The sequence below is a fragment of the Macaca mulatta genome, chromosome 14, assembly GCF_049350105.2.
Source record: "Macaca mulatta isolate MMU2019108-1 chromosome 14, T2T-MMU8v2.0, whole genome shotgun sequence".
In the NCBI taxonomy this organism is placed as follows: domain Eukaryota; kingdom Metazoa; phylum Chordata; class Mammalia; order Primates; family Cercopithecidae; genus Macaca; species Macaca mulatta.
In genome coordinates, this window is record NC_133419.1 from 103305837 (window position 1) to 103325796 (window position 19960).

At 40.3% G+C, this 19960-nt stretch overlaps 1 protein-coding gene across 2 annotated transcripts in view; it reads right to left on the bottom strand.

The window, feature by feature from the left end:
* The window catches only part of TMEM123 (transmembrane protein 123), a 62387-nt gene that overhangs the window by 41731 nt on the left and 696 nt on the right, over positions 1-19960 (bottom strand). The window contains exons 1-2 of one of the 2 annotated variants that reach the window (XM_077960539.1): positions 19468-19744; positions 16653-16709 (exon numbers count right to left, since the gene is read on the bottom strand). In XM_077960539.1, coding sequence (XP_077816665.1) covers positions 16653-16709; positions 19468-19549 — 139 coding nt within the window. In that variant the 5' untranslated portion in view covers positions 19550-19744. 2 annotated transcript variants of the gene reach the window in all.

Here is a 19960-nt window from a genome sequence, read left to right on the forward strand (position 1 = left end):
ATTACAGCCATGAGCCACCATGCCCAGCTATTTATTTTTAATCACAATCCAAAATCATCACCTTTAGTTGTTTACTTCCTTTTAGTCTATGTCTCTCCACCTGGATATTATCTTCATGAGAGCAGGAACTTATCCATCTTATTTACCACTGTATGCCTTGTGCCTAAAATAGTGACTAGCAGAGTGGGCAGTCCAAACTAATAGCTGTTCACTGAGTAAGTTAGCTTAATATTGCATGATTTTCCTACATTTAATTCCTTTAAATGAAACTAGATGATGTTAAAAATTACCAGCAATGGGTTCCAACATAGCCAAATAGGAACAGCTCCAGTCTACAGCTCCCAGTATGAGCGATGAAGAAGATGGGTAGATTTCTGTATTTCCAACGGAGGTACCAGGTTCATCTCACTAGGGCTTGTCAGACAGTGGGTGCAGCCCACGGAGTGTGAGCCAAAGCAGGGCGGGGCATTACCTCACCAGGGAAGCACAAGGGGTTGGGGAATTCCCCCATCCTAGCAAAGGTAAGCCGTGACAGACGGTACCTGGAAAATCGGGACACTTCCACCCTAATACCGTGCTTTTCCAACGGTCTTAGCAAACGGCACACCAGGAGATTATATCCCATGACTGGCTCGGAGGGTCCCATGCCCACAGAGCCTCGCTCACTGCTAGCACAGCAGTCTGAGATTGAACTGCAAGGTGACACGGAGGCTGGGGGAGGGGCGTTCGCCAGTGCTGAGGCTTGAGTAGGTAAACAAAGCGGCCAGGAAGTTTGAACTGGGTGGAGCCCACCACAGCTAAACGAGGCCTGCCTGCCTCTGTAGATTCCACCTCTGGGGCAGGGCATAGCTGAACAAAAGGCAGCAGAAACTTCCGCAGACTTAAACGTCCCTGTCTGACAGCTTTAAAGAGTAGTGGTTCTCCCAGCATGCAGTTTGAGATTGAGAACGGACAGACTGCCTCCTCAAGTGGGTCCCTGACCCCCAAGAAGGCTAACTGGTCGTCACCTACCAGCTGGGGCCGACTGACACCTCAAACAGCCAGGTGCCCCTCTGAGAGAGCTTCCAGAGGAAGGATCAGGCAGCAACATTTGCCGTTCTGCAATATTTGCTGTTCTGCAGCCTCTGCTGGTGATACCCAGGCAAACAGGGTCTGGAGTGGACCTCCAGCAAACTCCAACAGACCAATAACTGAGGGTCCTGTTAGAAGGAAAACTAAAAAACAGAAAGGGGGCGGAGCAAGATGGCCAAATAGGAACAGCTCCGGTCTCCAACTCCCAGCGCGAGCGACACAGAAGACCGGTGATTTCTGCTTTTTCAACTGAGGTACTGGGTTCATCTCACTAGGGAGTGCTGGACAATCGGTGCTGGTCAGCTGCTGCAGCCCGACCAGCAAGAGCTCAAGTAGGGCGAGGCATCGCCTCACCTGGGAAGCACCAAGGGGGAAGGGAATCCCTTTTCCTAGCCAGGGGAACTGAGACACACAACACTTGGAAAATCGGGTAACTCCCACCCCAATACTGCACTTTAAGCAAATGGGCACACCAGGAGATTGTATCCCACACCTGGCCGGGAAGGTCCCACGCCCACAGAGCCTCCCTCACTGCTAGCACAGCAGTCTGCGACCTAACCGCAAGGCAGCAGCGAGGCTGGGGGAGGGGCGCCCGCCATTGCTGAGGCTTAAGTAGGTAAACAAAGCCGCTGGGAAGCTCGAACTGGGTGGAGCTCACAGCAGCTCAAGGAAACCTGCCGGTCTCTGTAGACTCCACCTCTGGGGACAGGGCACAACTAAACAAGAGCAAAAGCAGCAGAAACCTCTGCAGACGCAAACGACTCTGTCTGACAGCTTTGAAGAGAGCAGTGGATCTCCCAACACGTAAGTTGAGATCTGAAAAGGGACAGACTGCCGGCTCAAGTGGGTCCCTGACCCCTGAGTAGCCTAACTGGGACACATTCCCCCCTAGGGGCAGTCTGACACCCCACACCTCACAGGGTGGAGTACACCCCTGAGAGGAAGCTTCCAAAGCAAGAATCAGACAGGTACACTCGCTGTTCAGCAATATTCTATCTTCTGCAGCCTCTGCTGCTGATACCCAGGCAAACAGGGTCTGGAGTGGACCTCAAGCAATCTCCAACAGACCTACAGCTGAGGGTCCTGACTGTTAGAAGGAAAACTATCAAACAGGAAGGACACCTACACCAAAACCCCATCAGTACGCCACCATCCTCAAAGACCAGAGGCAGATAAAACCACAAAGATGGGGAAAAAGCAGGGCAGAAAAGCTGGAAATTCAAAAAATAAGAGCACATCTACCCCGGCAAAGGAGCGCAGCTCATCGCCAGCAACGGATCAAAGCTGGACAGAGAATGACTTTGACGAGATGAGAGAAGAAGGCTTCAGTCCATCAAACTTCTCAGAACTAAAGGAGGAATTATGTACCCAGCGCAAAGAAACTAAAAATCTTGAAAAAAAAGTGGAAGAATTGATAGCTAGAGTAATTAATGCAGAGAAGGTCCTAAACGAAATGAAAGAGATGAAAACCATGACACGAGAAATACGTGACAAATGCACAAGCTTCAGTAACCGACTCGATCAACTGGAAGAAAGAGTATCAGCGATTGAGGATCAAATGAATGAAATGAAGCGAGAAGAGAAACCAAAAGAAAAAAGAAGAAAAAGAAATGAACAAAGCCTGCAAGAAGTATGGGATTATGTAAAAAGACCAAATCTACGTCTGATTGGGGTGCCTGAAAGTGAGGGGGAAAATGGAACCAAGTTGGAAAACACTCTTCAGGATATCATCCAGGAGAACTTCCCCAACCTAGTAGGGCAGGCCAACATTCAAATCCAGGAAATACAGAGAATGCCACAAAGATACTCCTCGAGAAGAGCAACTCCAAGACACATAATTGCCAGATTCACCAAAGTTGAAATGAAGGAAAAAATCTTAAGGGCAGCCAGAGAGAAAGGTCGGGTTACCCACAAAGGGAAGCCCATCAGACTAACAGCAGATCTCTCGGCAGAAACTCTCCAAGCCAGAAGAGAGTGGGGGCCAATATTCAACATTCTTAAAGAAAAGAATTTTCAACCCAGAATTTCATATCCAGCCAAACTAAGTTTCATAAGTGAAGGAGAAATAAAATCCTTTACAGATAAGCAAATGCTTAGAGATTTTGTCACCACTAGGCCTGCCTTACAAGAGACCCTGAAGGAAGCACTAAATATGGAAAGGAACAACCGGTACCAGCCATTGCAAAAACAAGCCAAAATGTAAAGACCATCGAGGCTAGGAAGAAACTGCATCAACTAACGAGCAAAATAACCAGTTAATATCATAATGGCAGGATCAAGTTCACACATAACAATATTAACCTTAATTGTAAATGGACTAAATGCTCCAATTAAAAGACACAGACTGGCAAACTGGATAAAGAGTCAAGACCCATCAGTCTGCTGTATTCAGGAGACCCATCTCACATGCAGAGACATACATAGGCTCAAAATAAAGGGATGGAGGAAGATTTACCAAGCAAATGGAGAACAAAAAAAGCAGGAGTTGCAATACTAGTCTCTGATAAAATAGACTTTAAACCATCAAAGATCAAAAGAGACAAAGAAGGCCATTACATAATGGTAAAGGGATCAATTCAACAGGAAGAGATAACTATCCTAAATATATATGCACCCAATACAGGAGCACCCAGATTCATCAAGCAAGTCCTTAGAGACTTACAAAGAGACTTAGACTCCCATACAATAATAATGGGAGACTTCAACACTCCACTGTCAACATTAGACAGATCAACGAGACAGAAAGTTAACAAGGATATCCAGGAATTAAACTCATCTCTGCAGCAAGCAGACCTAATAGACATCTATAGAACTCTCCAACCCAAATCAACAGAATATACATTCTTCTCAGCACCACATCGCACTTACTCCAAAATTGACCACATAATTGGAAGTAAAGCACTCCTCAGCAAATGTAAAAGAATAGAAATTATAACAAACTGTCTCTCAGACCACAGTGCAATCAAACTAGAACTCAGGACTAAGAAACTCAATCAAAACCGCTCAACTACATGGAAACTGAACAACCTGCTCCTGAATGACTACTGGGTACATAACGAAATGAAGGCAGAAACAAAGATGTTCTTTGAAACCAATGAGAACAAAGATACAACATACCAGAATCTCTGGGACACATTTAAAGCAGTGTGTAGAGGGAAATTTATAGCACTACATGCCCACAACAGAAAGCAGGAAAGATCTAAAATTGACACTCTAACATCACAATTAAAAGAACTAGAGAAGCAAGAGCAAACACATTCGAAAGCTAGCAGAAGGCAATAACTAACTAAGATCAGAGCAGAACTGAAGGAGATAGAGACACAAAAAACCCTCCAAAAAATCAATGAATCCAGGAGTTGGTTTTTTGAAAAGATCAACAAAATTGACAGACCGCTAGCAAGACTAATAAAGAAGAAAAGAGAGAAGAATCAAATAGACGCAATAAAAAATGATAAAGGGGATATCACCACCGACCCCACAGAAATACAAACTACCATCAGAGAATACTATAAACACCTCTACGCAAATAAACTAGAAAGTCTAGAAGAAATGGATAATTTCCTGGACACTTACACTCTTCCAAGACTAAACCAGGAAGAAGTTGAATCCCTGAATAGACCAATAGCAGGCTCTGAAATTGAGGCAATAATTAATAGCCTACCAACCAAAAAAAGTCCAGGACCAGATGGATTCACAGCCGATTTCTACCAGAGGTACAAGGATGAGCTGGTACCATTCCTTCGGAAACTATTCCAATCAATAGAAAAAGAGGGAATCCTCCCTAACTCATTTTATGAGGCCAACATCATCCTGATACCAAAGCCTGGCAGAGACACAACAAAAAAAGAGAATTTTAGACCAATATCCCTGATGAACATCGATGCAAAAATCCTCAATAAAATACTGGCAAATAAAATACTCAGCAGCACATCAAAAAGCTTATCCACCATGATCAAGTGGGCTTCATCCCTGGGATGCAAGGCTGGTTTAACATTCGCAAATCAATAAACATAATCCAGCATATAAACAGAACCAAAGACAAGAACCACATGATTATCTCAATAGACGCAGAAAAGGCTTTTGACAAAATTCAACAGCCCTTCATGCTAAAAACGCTCAATAAATTCGGTATTGATGGAACGTACCTCAAAATAATAAGAGCTATTTATGACAAACCCACAGCCAATATCTTACTGAATGGGCAAAAACTGGAAAAATTCCCTTTGAAAACTGGCACAAGACAGGGATGCCCTCTCTAACCACTCCTATTCAACATAGTGTTGGAAGTTCTGGCTAGGGCAATCAGGCAAGAGAAAGAAATCAAGGGTATTCAGTTAGGAAAAGAAGAAGTCAAATTGTCCCTCTTTGCAGATGACATGATTGTATATTTAGAAAACCCCATTGTCTCAGCCCAAAATCTCCTTAAGCTGATAAGCAACTTCAGCAAAGTCTCAGGATACAAAATTAATGTGCAAAAATCACAAGCATTCTTATACACCAGTAACAGACAAACAGAGAGCCAAATCATGAATGAACTTCCATTCACAATCGCTTCAAAGAGAATAAAATATCTAGGAATCCAACTTACAAGGGATGTAAAGGACCTCTTCAAGGAGAACTACAAACCACTGCTCAGTGAAATAAAAGAGGACACAAACAAATGGAAGAACATACCATGCTCATGGATAAGAATCATCAATATCGTGAAAATGGCCATACTGCCCAAGGTTATTTATAGATTCAATGCCATCCCCATCAAGCTACCAATAACTTTCTTCACAGAATTGGAAAAAACTGCTTTAAAGTTCATATGGAACCAAAAAAGAGCCCGCATCTCCAAGACAATCCTAAGTCAAAAGAACAAAGCTGGAGGCATCACGCTACCTGACTTCAAACTATACTACAAGGCTACAGTAACCAAAACAGCATGGTACTGGTACCAAAACAGAGATATAGACCAATGGAACAGAACAGAGTCCTCAGAAATAATACCACACATCTACAGCCAACTGATCTTTGACAAACCTGAGAGAAACAAGAAATGGGGAAAGGATTCCCTATTTAATAAATGGTGTTGGGAAAATTGGCTAGCCATAAGTAGAAAGCTGAAACTGGATCCTTTCCTTACTCCTTATACGAAAATTAATTCAAGATGGATTAGAGACTTAAATGTTAGACCTAATACCATAAAAATCCTAGAAGAAAACCTAGGTAGTACCATTCAGGACACAGGCATGGGCAAAGACTTCATGTCTAAAACACCAAAAACAACAGCAGCAAAAGCCAAAATTGACAAATGGGATCTAATTAAACTAAAGAGCTTCTGCACAGCAAAAGAAACTACCATCAGAGTGAACAGGCAACCTACAGAATGGGAGAAAATTTTTGCAATCTACTCATCTGACAAAGGGCTAATATCCAGAACCTACAAAGAACTCAAACAAATTTACAAGAAAAAAACAAACAACCCCATCAAAAAGTGGGCAAAGGATATGAACAGACATTTCTCAAAAGAAGACATTCATACAGCCAACAGACACATGAAAAATGCTCATCATCACTGGCCATCAGAGAAATGCAAATCAAAACCACAATGAGATACCATCTCACACCAGTTAGAATGGCGATCATTAAAAAGTCAGGAAACAACAGGTGCTGGAGAGGATGTGGAGAATTAGGAACACTTTTACACTGTTGGTGGGACTGTAAACTAGTTCAACCATTGTGGAAAACAGTGTGGCGATTCCTCAAAGATCTAGAACTAGATGTACCATATGAGCCAGCCATCCCATTTCTGGGTATATATCCAAAGGATTATAAATCATGCTACTATAAAGACACATGCACACGTATGTTTATTGCGGCACTATTCACAATAGCAAAGACTTGGAATCAACCCAAATGTCTATCAGTGACAGACTGGATTAAGAAAATGTGGCACATATACACCATGGAATACTATGCAGCCATAAAAAAGGATGAGTTTGTGTCCTTTGTAGGGACATGGATGCAGCTGGAAACCATCATTCTTAGCAAACTATCACAAGAACAGAAAACCAAACACCGCATGTTCTCACTCATAGGTGGGAACTGAACAATGAGATCACTTGGACTCAGGAAGGGGAACATCACACATGGGGGCCTATCATGGGGAGGGGGGTGGGGGGAGGGATTGCATTGGGAGTTATACCTGATGTAAATGACGAGTTGATGGGTGCTGACGAGTTGATGGGTGCAGCACAGCAACATGGCACAAATATACATATGTAACAAACCTGCACGTTATGCACATGTACCCTAGAACTTAAAGTATAATAATAATAATAATAAATAAAATAAAAAAAAGAAAAAAAAAAAAAAACCAGAAAGGATACCCACACCAAAACCCCATCTGTATGTCACCATCATCAAAGACAAAAGGTAGATAAAACCACAAAGATGGTGAGAAACCAGAGCAGAAAAGCTGAAAATTCTGAAAATCAGAGCGCCTCTTCTCCGAAGGAACGCAGCTCCTCGCCAGCAACAGAACAAAGCTGGATGGAGAATGACTTGGACGAGTTGAGAGAAGAAGGCTTCAGATGATCGGTAATAACGAACTTCTCCAAGCTAAAGGAGGATGTTCGAACCCATCGCAAAGAAGCTAAAAACCGTGAAAAAAGATTAGATGAATGGCTAACTAGAATAAACAGCGTAGAGAAGACCTTAAATGACCTGATGGAGCTGAAAACCATGACACGAGAACTACATGACGCATGCACAAGCTTCAGTAGCTGATTCGATCAAGTGGGAGAAAGGGTATCAGTGACTGAAGATCCAATGAATGAAATGAAGCAAGATGAGAAGTTTAGAGAAAAAAGAGTAAAAAGAAAAACGAACAAAGCCTCCACGAAATGACACTGTGAAAAGACCAAATCTACATCTTGTGTACCTGAAAGTGACGGGGAGCAGGGAACCAAATTGGAAAACACTCTTCGGGATATTATCCAGGAGAACTTCCCCAACCTAGCAAGGCAGGCCAACATTCAAATTTAGGAAATACAGAGAATGCCACAAAGACACTCCTCGAGAAGAACAACTCCAAGACACGTAATTGTCAGATTCACCAAAGTTGAAATGAAGGAAAAAGTATTAAAGGCAGCCAGAGAGAAAGGTTGGGTTACCCATAAAACAAAGCCCATCAGACTAACACCGGATCTCTCAGCAGAAACTCTACAAGCCAGAAGAAAGTGGGGATAAATATTCAACATTCTTAAAGAAAAGACTTCTCCACCCAGAATTTCATATCCAGCCAAACTAAGCTTCATAAGTGAAGGAGAAATAAAATCCTATACAGACAAGCAAATGCTGAGAGATTTTGTCACCACCAGGCCTGCCTTACAAGAGCTACTGAAGGAAGCACTAAACACATAGAAAGGAACAACTGGTACTAGCCACTGCAAAAACATGCCAAATTATAAAGACCACCATTGACAGGAAGAAACTGCATCAACTAACGGGCAAAATAACCAGCTAACATCATAATGACAGGATCAAATTCACATATTAACAATATTACCTTTAAATGTAAACAGGCTAAATGCTCCAATTAAAAGACACAGTCAGCAAATTGGATAAAGAGTCTAGACCCATCAGTGTGCGGTATTCAGGAGACCCATCTCATGTGCAGAGACATACATAGGCTCAAAATAAAGGGATGGAGGAAGATCTACCAAGCAAATGGAAAACAAAAGCAGGGGATGCAATCCTAGTCTCTGATACAACAGACTTTAAACCAACAAAGATCAAAAGAGACAAAGAAGGCCATTATGTAATAGTAAATTACTATTCAATTCAACAAGAGCTAACTATCCTGAATATATATGCACCCAATACAGGAGCACCCAGATTCATATGCAAGTCCTTAGAGACCTACAAAGAGACTTAGACTGCCACACAATAATAATGGGAGACTTTAACACCCCACTGTCAACATTAGACAGATCAACGAGACACAAAGTTAAAAAGGATATCCAGGACTTGAACTCAGCTCTGTACCAACCGGACCTAATAGACATCTACAGAACTCTCCATCCCAAACAAACAAAATATACGTTCGGCTCAGCACCACATCACACTTATTCCAAAATTGACCACATAGTTGGAAGTAAAGCACTCCTCAGCAAATGTAAAAGAACAGAAATTATAACAAACTGTCTCTCGGACCACAGTGCAATCAAACTAGAACTCAGGATTAAGAAACTCACTCAAAACCGCTCAACTACATGGAAACTGAACAACCTGCTCCTGAATGACTACTGGGTACACAACGAACTAAAGGCAGAAACAAAGATGTTCTTTGAAACCAATGAGAACAAAGACACAACATACCAGAATCTCTGGGACACATTAAAGCAGTGTGTAGAGGGAAATTTATAGCACTAAATACCCAGAGAAAGCAGGAAAGATCTAAAATTGACACCCTAATATCACAATTAAAAGAACTAGAGAAGCAAGAGCAAACACATTCAAAAGCTAGCAGAAGGCAAGAAGTAACGAAGATCAGAGCAGAAATGAAGGAGATAGAGACACAAAAAAACCCTTAAAAAAAATTAATGAATCCAGGAGCTGGTTTTTTGAAAAGATCAACGAAACTGATAGACCGCTAGCAAGACTAAGAAAGAAGAAAAGAGAGAAGAATGAAATAAATAGACGCAATAAAAAAATGATAAAGGGGATATCACCACTGATCCCACAGAAATACAAACTACCATCAGAGAATACTATAAACACCTCTTTGCAAATAAACTAGAAAATTTAGAAGAAATGGATAAATTCCTGGACACATACACCCTCCCAAGACTACACCACAAAGAAGCTGAATCCCTGAATAGACCAATATCAGCCTCTGAAACTGAGGCAATAATAGCCTACCAACCAAAAAAAGTCCAGGAACAGATGGATTCACAGCCGATTTCTACCAGAGGTACAAGGATGAGCTGGTACCATTCCTTCGGAAACTATTCCAATCAATATAAAAAGAGGGAATCCTCCCTAACTCATTTTATGAGGCCAGCATCATCCTGATACCAAAGCCTGGCAAAGACACAACAAAAAAAGAGAATTTTAGACCAATATCCCTGATGAACATCCATGCAAAAATCCTCAATAAAATACTGGCAAACCGAATCCAGTAGCACATCAAAAAGCGTATCCACCACGATCAAGTTGGCTTCATCTCTGGGATACAAGGCTGGTTCAACATATGCAAATCAATAAACATAATACATCATATAAACAGAACCAACAACAAAAAAACACATGATTATCTCAACAGATGCAGAAAAGGCCTTTGACAAAATTTAACAGTGCTTCATGCTAAAAACTATTAATAAACTAGATATTGATAGGACAGATCTCAAAATAATAAGAGCTATTTATGACAAACTCACAGCCAATATCTTACTGAATGGGCAAAAACTGGAAAAATTCCCTTTGAAAACTGGCACAAGACAGGGATCCCCTCTCTCACCACTCCTATTCAACATGGTGTTGGAAGTTCTGGTCAGGGCAATCAGGCAGGAGAAAGAAATAAAAGGTATTCAATTAGAAATAAAGAGGAAGTCAAATTGTCCCTGTTTGCAGATGACATGATTGTAATATTTAGAAAACCCCATCGTCTCAGCCCAAAATCTCCTTAAGCTGATAAGCAACTTCAGCAAAGTCTCAGGATACAAAATCAATGTGCAAAAATCACAAGCATTCCTATACACCAATAACAGAGAGTCAAATCATGACTGAACTCCCATTCACAACTGCTTCAAAGAGAAAAAGATACCTAGGAATCCAACTTACAAGGGATGTGAAGGACCTCTTCAAGGAGAACTACAAACCAATGCTCAACAAAATAAAAAATGACACAAACAAATGGAAAAACATTCCATGCTCATGGACAGGAAGGATCAATATCATGAAAATGGCCATACTGCCCAAGGTAATTTATAGATTCAATGCCATCCCCATCAAGCTACCAATGAGTTTCTTCACAGAATTGGAAAAAACTACTTTCAAGTTCATATGGAAGCTAAAAAGAGCCCACATTGCCAAGTCAATTCTAAGCCAAAAGAACAAAGCTGGAGGCATCATGGTACCCGAACTGAAACTATACTACAAGGCTACAGTAACCAAAACAGCATGGTACTGGTACCAAAACAGAGATATAGACCAATGGAACAGAACAGAGTCCTCAGAAATAATACCACACATCTACAACCATCTGATCTTTGACAAACCTGACAAAAACAAGAAATGGGGAAAGGAGTCCCTATTTAATAAATGGTGCTGGGAAAACTGGCTAGCCATAGGTAGAAAGATGAAACTGGATCCCTTCCTTACACCTTATACAAAAAGTAATTCAAGATGGATTAAAGACTTAAATGTTAGACCTAAAAGCATAAAAACCCTAGAAGAAAACCTGGGAAATCCCATTTGGGACATAGGCACGGGCAAAGACATCATCACTAAAATAACAAAAGCAATTGCAACAAAAGACAAAATTGACAAATGGGATCTAATTAAGCTAAAAGAGATTCTGCACAGCGAAAGAAACTATCATCAGAGTGAACAGTCAACCTGCATAATGGGAGAAAATTTTTACAATCTACCCATCTGACAAAGGGCTAATATCCAAAATCTACAAAGAACTTAAATTTACAAGGAAAAAAGCAAACAACCCCATCAAAAAGTGGGCAAAGGATATGAACAGACACTTCTCAAAAGACATTTATGCATCCAACAGACACATGAAAAAATGCTCATCATCACTGGCCATCAGAGAAATGCAAATCAAATCCACAATGAGATACAACCTCACACCAGTTAGAATGGCGATCATTAAAAAGTCAGGAAACAACAATTGCTGGAGAGGATGTGGAGCAATAGGAACACTTTTACACTGTTGGTGGGACTATAAACTAGTTCAACCATTGTGGAAGACAGTGTGGCGATTCCTCAAGGATCTAGAACTAGAAATACCATTTGACCCAGATATCCTATTACTAGGCATATACCCAAAGGATTATAAATCATGCTGCTATAAAGACACATGCACACGTATGTTTATTGCAGCACTATTCACAATAGCAAAGACTTGAAACCAACCTAAACGTCCATCAATAAGACTGGATTAAGAAAATGTGGCACATATACACCATGGAATACTATGCAGCCATAAAAAAGGATGAGTCCATGTCCTTTGTAGGGACAAGGAAGAAGCTGGAATCCATCATTCTGAGCAAACTATCACAAGGACAGAAAATCAAACACTGCATGTTCTCACTCAGAGGTGGGAACTGAATAATGAGAACACTTGGATATTTGGGTTGGTTCCAAGTCTTTGCTATTGTGAACGCTGCCACAATGAACATACATGTGCGTGTGTCTTTTTTTATTATACTTTAAGTTCTGTGGTACATGTGCACAACATGCAGGTTTGTTACATATGTATACATGTGCCATGTTGGTGTGCTGCACCCATTAACTCATCATTTACATTAGGTATATCTCCTAATGCTGTCCTTTCCCCACTCCCGCCCCGACAGGCCCCAGTGTGTGATGTTCCCCTTCCTGTGTCCATCAGTGATAGACTGGATTAAGAAAATGTGGCCCATATACAACATGGAATACTATGCAGCTACAAAAAAGGATGAGTTCATGTCTTTTGCAGGGACATGGCTGAAGCTGGAAACCATCATTCTAAACAAATTATCCCAAGGACAGAAAAACCAAATACCTCATGTTCTCACTCATAGGTGGAAATTGAACAATAAGAAACTTGGACACAGGGTGGGGAACATCACACACCTGGGCCTGTCGTGGGGTGGGGGGAAGGGGGGAAGGATAGCATTAGGAGATATAGCTAATGCAAATGATGCGTTAAAGGGTGCAGCACACCAACATGGCACATGTATACATATGTAACAAATCTGCATGTTGTGCACATGTACCCTAGAACTTAAAGCATAAAAAAAATTACCAGCAATTTTCAGACGCAATCTCAAAAACATGAGTTGAAAACAATTAACTCTCTGAGGAGGTGAAGCAGTTATTTTAAATGTACTATGAATTCTTTAGTTAGAAAAATTCTTTCCTACATCAAATCTCTAGAGAAAAACCAGTATTGATATCTCTATGTCTCTCTGTGTATCTGTCTATCACTATTTGTATCTATCACCATTTTTATCAATCAATCAATCAATCATCGGTATCACCATCAGGCCAACTGGTTCCTATCTTTGATTGACTTACAAACTCACAGAAAGTTTCCATCTAATATTCTTTTCACACATAAAACATTTTATCTAAAATAAATAGAAGAAGGTAGTGTGACATACGGGATTATATATCTGATAAATTCTTTCCACTTCAGTAGGACTTTCATTGTTGCAATTAGAGGTAAAAATTGGAATACAGAATAAGCTGTTCCCACATTTCTACTGCTTTCTTCTGTAGAAATCTAAATGCAAGACAGGTCCAAATGCTCAAAATTGTGGTTAAAAGTTCAGTAGTGCAGAATTAGATTCAACAAAGGATAAAAGGAAAAGGTACCTAATAGTGTAATAAAATATTTTTAAAATAAGACCCTCTCACAACTACCCATCCCTGCTATGGCTATGGAAAAAACTAACCCCACTAGAGTGGCCCAAATGACTATGCCAAGGATGAGTAACCAAACCAATAGCAATCATAATAGATGGAACATACATGATTAAGAGAGAAACGGCTTTGGAAAGGAGTTGGTGCGAGTTATGTCCAAGCAAAGAGCTTCAGATTGGATGATGGTAACCCAATCCTCTCAGATCCCTCTTCGTTGGGAAGCATCAATGCTAGGTGATCAAGGAGACAGCTGTATCCTGAATGATACTGAGCTGCTGTTCTAGTTACTGATGATATCTGCACTCCCATCTAGACCATGCCACATTTCCTTACATCCTTGCCCAAACCCATTATGAAAAATAATCTGGGCATGTGTCTTCCTTGTACTATAAAGTGTAAATTCATCCATCCACAGAATCTAAAATATAAATACTCTGACTACAAATGAAATAAGCGGAAATTATTTTCTCTGTAAGATGAAAGTGTGTCAAACAAGTCCCTGCAGACAAGAATGTCAAAAGTATAGCTGTCTTCAAATAATGATTAGGGGACATAAAAAAGAACTGTTACATGTAACTGAGTGGTACACTGGAAAGCAACCTCCATTCCTGTTGTTTGACTTTAAGTACCTATGTTACTATATAAACAGAGAACAGCTGTAATAATGGGTAGGACTGGAACACAAACCAGTACATATCTGCAAAATGTATATAATAGTGTTTTGACAAGGCAAGTCAGCAATTACAAAATATGTATTTCGTTCCACAATTGAGTTCAACCAACCAAAAATATACATATTCTGCATACCTACTATGCACCAGGCATAGAGTGAGATGTCAGAACGAATAAATCATAGATTTCACTCTCAAGGAACTTAGATGGAGACCAAAACAAGAGAAAAAAAGATTCTCTGAAACTCCAACGTGGTAAGTCCTATAAAAGTGATAGACACCCAACATTCTAAGTAGCACTGCAGGCAGTCTCCGCTTTTTCCGACAGTACATTCCTGGAATACACATCATAATGGAATTTGCCAAACATGCTATTTTCCTAGTGAGAGGAAATATGGTGCCACAGAAAGTGCACTAAATAAATAGCACCAAATAAATTGGTAAACAGTATGTTCAAAGAAACAAAGCTTCAACAAGGGTCTAGGTAACTAAACACAGTTAAGCATCCATCCCGTAAAAATACACAAACTTAACATGTTTCAAAAGTGTTTTCAAGATACAAAGAGGAATGCAACAGTTAGGAGAAGTATAACACATTGTGCAAAAACATTTTTAATAGTTGTATTACCTGTTCTCCTTCTAGAAAAATTTGAGGCAATGCTTTTCTTCTCAAAAAATTTCCCTGTGCTAGAAGGGGCATTTGAAATCATCCCACTGACTCTGGAGTTGCCCTCAAAGTACTGAGTTGATTTTTAATAATCATTCACAGTGAAAACCACTTTTAAAAAGTAAGGCCATAACCCATTTCAGACAGTGTGATAAAGAGACATAGGTTTTAGAATACAACTAGGTTTCAAATCCTGAATGTGACACTTAGTGTCACGTGATCTTGGGCATTTCCTAACCACTCTTGAGTTTCAATTTCCCCATGTGTAAACCAGAAAGGACACCCCCCTCACCGTGGTTAGATTAGTAAATGTATCTTGTAAGTTGTATGCATTCAATAAATGGTGTCTATTGCTAATACTACTGTCTTTATGTTTCTTCTACCTCCTTTGTTTACCCGAGGTTAAAAGTTTAGTGCAGAATTAGATTCAATAAAGGACAAAAGGAAAAGGTACCTAATAGTATAATCAAATTTTTTTTAACTAAGACCCTCTCACAACTACCCAACGATAACCACTACATTTTGGAGTAATCCATCTAGACTTTTCCTCTCAATGAAAATGTTTCCTGTATAATTACTAAAACTAGAATAAAAGTATGTCCTGAGTATGTACCACCAGACACCAGTTGAAAAGGCAGAGATAATGAAAGAAAGAACAGCAGTAAACCAAGAACATAAACTAAGTGAAACACTGGGATGCTGCACAGAAATAAAAACTCCAGCAAGTTGCAAAGCAGCATGAATGTACTTAGCGCCACTGAGCTTTACACTGAAAAAAATGGTTATACATTTTATGTCATGTATATTTTGCCAATAAATAAAAAACAAAAAGCAAAAACCCCTAGAAGTTAAGGCTTGGTCCATTTTGTATTCTTAGAACCTAGAATGTGCTAGCTCATTAGAGTCAATATTCCCTGAATAAAAGTAAACAAGTTAGCGACAGGATTGGCGTACCTTTTTCTAGTTTCCAACTCAGTCAACTGTGAAGATTAAGGGTAGTGAGAAGATAACTTAAAAATTGTTTACAAGAAACACACCTTGATGATTTACTACTGATATTGATGACATCAGCCTGGTTCTTGTATCTTTCCATGCTAGTGAACTCAGAGGCCCAAGGCTTTGTCCCAAACTAAAATCACAGGGTAAGGGCCTCACCAAGTGTTTGGGTTGAGTCTGCCTAATGGGTGAAATGTAAGTAGGGTCTCCTTAGAGTCAGCAGAGGTATATTAAGGCTGCCATGGCTGACTAGTTTAGAGTGATTTGTTTCATCAGCAAGACCTGCAGACTTCTGTACCGACATTTCATATCTACAGGCAAACTACAAAACCCCCACATCTAAAAATGTGCTTCAAAAATTTGTAACATGAAATTCTGATACACTTTTTGTTTTAGAGTTTATTCACATCTTTACAAGACTGAGAAAGACTAATCCAGCGAACTATCACTTACTGATGTCTACTATAGGGCACTAGGGCAGGTCATAGCGATTCATGGGTGGAGAACTCAGGGTTAAAACAGGTCAGTGAATCAGCTTACGCCTACTTCCCTGGCTGTTATTACTTCATGTACCCTAGACAAATGAAAATTTGTTTTTTTAATCTTTTAAAACTCACCTGTTGAGTTAGCACTGGAGTTGTGTGGAGGCCCAGAATTCTCTATGTTTGCAGATGCTGTAAAAATAAAGAAATATCCTGTTATGAAAGAACATATAACTAAGAATACTGGCAATGTGTGGTTTTCTGCCTAGGGGGAGTGGGGGTAGTGGTGTCGGGAGGGTAGATTATTCCACAGGAAGTTCTACTTTTGCCCCTGTAGTTATGAAACATATCTTGAAGCTGTCACTAAAAGGGACTGTATTATCAGGTTTTTCAAGATAAATATCTAGCTTATGTAACAAACACTTACATAGTACTTACTATGTACCAGCCACTGAATGCAATAGCTTTGCCAAAATTCATTCACCCACACAATTGGGGACAGATGGACCAATTTCTGCCACTGACAGCTCTGCTCTTATGAGTGGAGGGGACCATTTCAGGAGAGGCCCTTTCTACTCACAGGCATCTCCAGGTCTTGCACCACCCCACCAACACCCCTAATTTCATACAATGGAGGGATAAAATAGGATTTTCTTATTTAACTGCAAGCCTTCTCAGTACAGTTTTAATTTTTAAATTAGTACCTTTAGATTTGGAAAACATGTAAGAGATTTCTATGTCCCAATTGAGCAACTTTTCAGAGTGCTTTATTCGTTTTGAGTTTTTGTCTAATGAAGATTAAATATGTACACCACATAGGAAGAGAGCAAATGTATTATTGTGTCCTTTTCACAAAGATGAACTCTCCCACACTTAAAAAAAAATCCTCAAAGTACAAAGAAAAACAGTAACTTTGAAGGATTTATCTTTACTTCTTGGGCAAATTTCTTCTTTGTGAGAATTTCTTCTTCTTGATGGGACTATCATCTATTTATCACAAAAGAATACAATGTAAGATTTACTTGAAAAAGATCAAGGTCAATAGACTATGTAGATGTATTTAGCAGCAGATAGCAAATAATTGCCAACATTATTAGGTGCTTACTGCAAGCCACGGTTATGTGCATTAGCTCATCTAACCCTCTCAACAATTCTTAGACAGGAGTATTGTTTTGCAGACAAGAACTGAGGCCCAGAGAAGGCCACCCAAATAGAAAGTGGCAGAGACTAGAATTGGACCAGATTGTTTGATTCCTAAGCCTGCAGATATGAGTGCCAAAATGCAACTACTGATTTTCTACTCGAAACCTGCTCCTCCCCCAACCTTCCCAATTGTTGCATTACCAGCTGCTCAACCCCAAAAGCAAGAGGTCATCCTTTGATTCTTCTCTCTTCCTCATCCCACCCTCCAATCCATCCGCAAGTCATTAGTCCCAAACCCCAACAGATCTAGAATCCACCCTTTTATCTCCATTGCCACTCACCATCATCTTTTGACTGGGCTAACACAAACACCTGTTTTTGTTTCCACGCTATTTTCATTCTTACACGATGATTTCTTAATTTCTTGGCAACTTATTTGAACCCTTGAATACAGCCATTTTCAAGCCACCTCAATCCTTGCATTTTTCAGTTACAAGTCAAAAAAGTCCCTTCTTTCCACAAAGGTTGTTCAAGGTGGGTTTCTGTCACTTGCTACTAAGAGTAATGACTAATAGCCTCCCCTCCCATCCTGTTAATGTTAATGCCATTCTTTGGAATACTACAATAAATCCTGTTCACTGATTTGCAAACGTGCTCATAGTCTCCCTCCTCCAACTGATATTTATAAAGCTATGCAGCAGACTGTTAAGAATATTTTAAAAGCAGAATTTCAATAATGTTTTTATCTTCTCCCACTTTATTCTAGGCAATGGTAGTACTGTGGAATACAAGCATTATCTACTTCAAGAGCCATCATCAACTAACGTGGCTTAGTGGTGAAATGGTTAATTGAAAATTTGGATTCTGATCTGAAACCAAACATGTATTAATTGTTTTACTTGCCATAAATTAGCTTACTTATCTATAAAATGGGGACAATACTGTGAGGATCCAATGGGATGATTTACGGACCTAAATTAGTATAGTGTGGGATGCAAAGAAAATGTATCCAGTAAAAATCAGCCATACGAGTTTTAGTATGATTGCTAAAAATCACTATACTCCGTAATGACATTGTATACAGATTTCACTATATATGAAGACTTGGATTAACAGTTACTAGCTTTTTGAGAAATCTTCTATTGTTACCTTTTAGTCTAGTTGCAAGGTGACATCATAGTCTGTAGAAACAGATTCCACCTCTGGCTGGTTATACTAGTTTATGAATTCAGGGCTCTCCTACTACAGAGCATTTTAAGTTTTCCAAATGGGACTAACCTCTAGAAAGACATTAAGTTAATAAACAGAACAAACAATGAGTGTTAAAATAGGACAAAAAAAAAATCTGTGTTATGAGGACAAAAGAAAGGAAAGCATGGTCACTCACAATTACTCTAACCGGTAATTCACTGGAACAGTAAGGTTTATCTTCACAAACACAGCAACAAATTTTTAAAAATGGAGACCTCACCTCATGAAATAATTGATTAAAATGAGGACCAACATACACGATGGACATGATTTTACCACTTTTCTTAAATGATCTCAAAATTAGGTCTGCGAAGCCAGTGTGTCACATGCACAATTAAGCAAACAAAAAAACTTCAGCAAAACGAAGAAAAATGAATTCACCTAGATCATTCCAGAAAAAGCAAGTGTTGTGCCTGAACCTTCCAGATTTACAAACTGCCTTCTTTTTCTCTGGCTGGATAAAACGAACCTAAGGCTAACTATACAGTGGATGGACAGAATTCAAAACCATGAAAACCTTGGTTCACTTAAAGTTAACTTATCCTGGTTTACTGACCATTACGTAGGGACCTGACTTCTGTAACAGTTGACCAAGGAGAACAGTATTTACACAGCAAATCCCAACTTCCTGGTTTCATCCAAAAAGGGCTGTTTAAAGTCTCCAAAGGGCCAACGGCCTAAAAGGAAACAAATTCCGCCCTACACAGAAAAGCAATGTCAACATCGTCCTGTTACGACCTTACTAGCGACGACGCGGGCCACCGGCGACCGTGCAGCTGTGCCCTTAACGCTGCGCAGCTGCCGCGCGCCGCGGCCGGGTGTTTATGGCACACGAGGGGTGGAGAGCGCCCCGCCAAGGGGGCAGCCGCCTCAACTGCCGCGAGGGCGGGGCGCGCTCCCCAAAGGCTCCCAGCTAGCTCCAAGAGCTCCGAAGTCTAACTTCGAGCGTCAGAGGAACCTTAAGTCATCTGGATAATGCTGCATAATATTAGACCATGAAATGCCGGGGAGACGCTTGAAAAGCTCCCCAACTAACTGGGAGACGTTTC